We start from the raw sequence: 4,246 nt of genomic DNA, 5'->3' as shown, positions 1-4,246 counted from the left end.
TACTTAATGCGTATTAACTAAACATTAATGTTTAAATATACATACATACTTACATACAATAGCTGTATGGAGCAAGGCTGTTTGCCGTTTTGTGGACCGAGGCAATGTCAAGACAAAACACATGAAAACAAATTTGGTGATATTATTTATTTTGCGCTTTTTGTTTATGTTAAATGCTAATTTGGAAAGTGCTTTTAACCCAAACTGTCTACTTTTAAATAATAATAGATTTTTATTATTGGAAATATTTATGCATCCCTGCATTTAACAAGATGTCTCTGCTTATTATTGTAAACGCCTGATGCATGCCCATGCTTTCTACAAAACAAAACAACTGTAAGCTAACACATTTTATACTGTTGATCATTTTCAACGACTTGCGAAAGCACGCATTATTTTATTTAATGAAAGTTTATTTATACATTTGAATTATTTTATAAATAAAAAGTATTTTGTAAGCAACGGCAATGATATATAATGAAGTTCAAGAGAGAGTAATAAATGTGTGTATTTATTAAAAGTTATATTATTAAATAAAAACATTACATACGTTATGCGCTGCCGTCTTTCAAACTTTCTTCGAGTTGGCAACGCTGTTGGCGTTCTAAACAGCTGATTTGTGGCAACAACTCGTAACGATAACGTACGTAGATAACGATAGCGTACGTACATTTTGTGTGATTCCTAATCTGCGCACTTAATAATATTAAAAGCTAATTATTAGCTACAAGTGGATCTAGGAAATATGGAATATGCTACGACGGTGAACTCTTAAGTGAACGCGCCCATTCGCTGAACACATTCCGACAATGTATGACGACACACTCGTTGCTGCAATACTCGTCCTCCCAGTCAGGATTTATGATAGCCGGCTTATTGCACTGTTCTCGCGTACATTTCTGCACGGCAGCTGCCTCGGTAAGCAATTGAATTTGCTCTGGCGGTGCTGTAGGCTCAGCCACTTTGGGAGCCTCGGCGGGATTGGTGACTACTATTGTTTGAGTGGGAGTGGTGACAATCGCTTGAGATTCTGTTGTGGACTTGGGAATGTGCCCTATTGGGTTTGTCTGGAGGTCCGCTTCCGATATTTGCTGCCGATAATCGCGTAATTGTCGGGAATATTCCCGTTTTTCCTCTTCGTACATTTGGCTATATCGATTCTTTTGCGTATCGTCGAGCGCGTCCCACATGGTGTTGACTATGGCTGAGATTTCTTCTAGAGAACATGCAGGATTAGATTGCTTTATTGCCTTCACAGTATCTCGAAAGAAAAGTGCATAGGGAGCTAGCGGCTTTACAGGTGCGCCAGCACTGATTGTCTGCTGAGGTTGTTGTTGTGTCGCCAGGAGCGTTGATGCCTGACCCAGCGTGTGCTGTGGTTGAGTAATCACATTAGAAGCTGTTCCATACGTGTCCAAATGATTTGTAGAGCTCTCATAGACAATATGATCGCGATCGTGTTCAACGTCGCCGTTCAACGTGGAGTGATCCAGGCTAAGCATTCTCCGAGACTGAAACGAAAATAAAAGTGATGCGGTCTATTAGCGTTTTCTTTACTTTTTATTAGCCCCCGCTCGCTCACTAGTAACTTCTTCATCTGATGCGCGCTACAAATAGAATTATAAATCAAATCACAGAGCGAAAAACTAAACTAAAGCAATCGGGTGGCCGCAAGTCCAGCTACATGTGTTCTATGCATATATATTGGGCAGCTGTGGATGCTTATGTGTGTGCCAGTGGCGTCGGCATTAGCGCGCACATCGCTCGGTTGATTGCGCGCCAGCATATTGGCTAGCATATATGTATGTACATACATGTGTATGTGTTGTAGTTTGGTGATAAGCGTCTTGCGCTTTCTGCCAGCTCTTGTTATTGTAGCTGCTGCCTTGTTTCGATAACGGCACACGCAGCCCAACCGTTGCCGGGTGTGCGTTTGTAAAGTCCACATGCATGTATTTGTGTATGTCCAGTCAGACAGACACCTAAACAAACAACAGAATTTATTCCATACGCATAGAAAAAGCGTTCAACGCGCAGCTTATTGACTCATGTCACTGGTGCGCTCCGTTGGCGGTCCCTCATTATAACATCATTATCGATGGAGCGGTGGAAGTGCAGATATTCATATACAATTTGGTCAAGCACTGAGGTATGAAAGAGTCGTCGATCGAACTATGTATATAAGGTGGCCTCAACAGATGCAAACCGAACTTCGACATAGCAGGCTTGGCTCGACTCGACTATTCTGATGTCTGTCCTCTGCATACAATTTTTTATATAAACGTGTGGTTGTTGTCCATCGCAACTGCGCTAATGGCACTTACAGCGCTTTGATGAAGGGGCTCCGCTGACACTGCCGTCGTTTCAGTATTCATCTCAAATACTTCATCACCAAAGGAGGGCGTATGAAATTGATTCATATCTCTGCGTGATATATCCCTCGTGTTTTCAACAATTAATCAACAAATTATTGTAGTTGTACAATGAACATCGATTCCAGGGATGGGCAATATTAGAAATGTACCTCTCGTGATGTAACGAGTGCTATTTCGCCCTGGTGTGCTGCCACATCGATAAAAATTATTATTAATATGAAAAAACACGTTTTGAATTATCCGTTAGATGTAAAAATTGTGTTTTATTATCGAACTTCTAACACTCAACTCCCTTTCATATATTTAGGCAATATGTCCTCGGCAGCGTTATTAAAATTCAAAATTGCTTCTATTTTGGCGTCCTCGACACAACGTTTTCAGCTCCAACGATTTAGTACCGGCAAAGAAAGTGATGTTGATTCGAAAAAGGGCGAGCAGGACACATCAAGATCGACCACATGTCCAAAAGACGCCATTAATAGAGATTGCTTTGAAAGCGGCACAAATGCTAGATACATGGAACATCTTTTCTCAAAATGGGTAAAGAACACAAAATCAGTCGACAAGGTAAGCCAAAGCTTTTAAGTACTCTAGAACAAAGAACTACATCTCTCAATGGTGAAAATATTAGTCATGGGACCGATACTTCCGGGAAATCCTTAACCACGAGAAGGTATCAATCGGTGAGGTTGTGGATCTTATAAAAGCCGCACGTCAATCCAAGACTAGCGCTGATGAGCCTGCCAAATCGGTTGTGGAAAGTTCACCTGCACAAGAACAGACAAAACCGCAGAATGAACAACAAGGAGACGACCAGATTAGGTTTAACACAAAAGAACAAGTAATCGATAAGAAAAGAGGTGCCATAGCTGATATGGTTGATGTATTTAAACCAACTGAGAACGCTTCCTTAGAATACTCGAAGACCATTGTAGAAATACAGAATATTCAATCAACATCTATTCCCATTATAAAGGACCCACCACAGGAGAACGCATTTATCGAATCGGTTGAGTCTGCCACCCAAATACCAATGTATCAAGAAAATACTAGTCCATTTCATGTCCCGTTCTCACAAATCAGTAAAGCTCAAACCGATGAGGGAAATGCTAATATCGAGAACGTATTGGAATGTTCACAGCAAAGTACGATAGCACCGGCTATTGAAATAGGAAATGACATGGAGAACATCACAATTGTGGGAAACAATTTAGGTCCTACACCCATGACAAGCACTCAAGTTATTCAAATGTTATCAGAAAAAGTGGAAGCAGTCTGCAAGACCGCGGCTTGCGACAAAACTTTACCTACAACTAATCAAAAAAGTTATTTTCAGCTGGTTGAGGATGAATCGCAGAAAAATATAGTCGCAACGTGCGAGAATAGTAGCGGACCCAGCAGCGATGATGGAAAGGGCATTAATGCGCATGTAAATAAATTTTTAGAAGAACCTAAAAAGGTTCAGAAAGCCGCAAAAACTTGGAACCCATTATCCGCGGAAACAGATGATAGTAGTTTCAATATAAACAAATTTCTTAAGGACAAGGAACAAGATCCCAAGGTGGCCAAAGATGGTAGCACATTTAAAGAAAAGCGCGGTGATACCAAGGCACGACTAGACGCTGGTAAAAAAAAAATATTTGAAGAAGAATTGGGTGGCTTGCAGCAACAAGTAAAACAAGTAGATGCACCCAAGGAAGAGAAAATGGATGAGCCAAAAAACTGAGTTTTCTACTTAATCACAAGTACATTTTTGAGAAAATCTTTGCCTGATTGAAATTAAAATAATGTCAGAAAAAAAATTTATTATTTCAAGCCTTTTGAATAAATTATTTTCGCTTTGCATATTAATGAATATTTAAAACATTCTT

The 4,246-nt window shown here is 40.1% G+C and overlaps 2 protein-coding genes across 2 annotated transcripts; one reads left to right on the top strand and one right to left on the bottom strand.

The window, feature by feature from the left end:
- Positions 1 to 349: 349 nt before the first annotated feature.
- Positions 350 to 2,431, bottom strand: LOC115628397 (TOX high mobility group box family member 4-B). The gene is made up of 2 exons (XM_030524486.1): positions 2,325 to 2,431; positions 350 to 1,511 (listed from the first exon to the last, which is right to left on the bottom strand). Exons 1-2 carry the CDS (start codon positions 2,418 to 2,420, stop codon positions 756 to 758), a joined length of 852 nt encoding a protein of 283 aa, XP_030380346.1. The 5' UTR covers positions 2,421 to 2,431; the 3' UTR covers positions 350 to 755.
- Positions 2,432 to 2,671: 240 nt separating this feature from the next.
- LOC115628371 lies at positions 2,672 to 4,230 on the top strand. Its single transcript, XM_030524449.1, has 2 exons — positions 2,672 to 2,942; positions 3,007 to 4,230. Exons 1-2 carry the CDS (start codon positions 2,688 to 2,690, stop codon positions 4,099 to 4,101), a joined length of 1,350 nt encoding a protein of 449 aa, XP_030380309.1. The 5' UTR covers positions 2,672 to 2,687; the 3' UTR covers positions 4,102 to 4,230.
- The last annotated feature ends 16 nt before the right edge of the window (positions 4,231 to 4,246 follow it).

The sequence above is a fragment of the Scaptodrosophila lebanonensis genome, unplaced genomic scaffold (genome assembly GCF_003285725.1).
Source record: "Scaptodrosophila lebanonensis strain 11010-0011.00,11010-0021.00 unplaced genomic scaffold, SlebRS2 tig00000113-arrow-arrow-pilon, whole genome shotgun sequence".
In the NCBI taxonomy this organism is placed as follows: Eukaryota; Metazoa; Arthropoda; class Insecta; order Diptera; family Drosophilidae; genus Scaptodrosophila; species Scaptodrosophila lebanonensis.
Note: the sequence above shows the minus strand (reverse complement) of the source record. Positions and strands in the feature narration are given on the sequence as shown.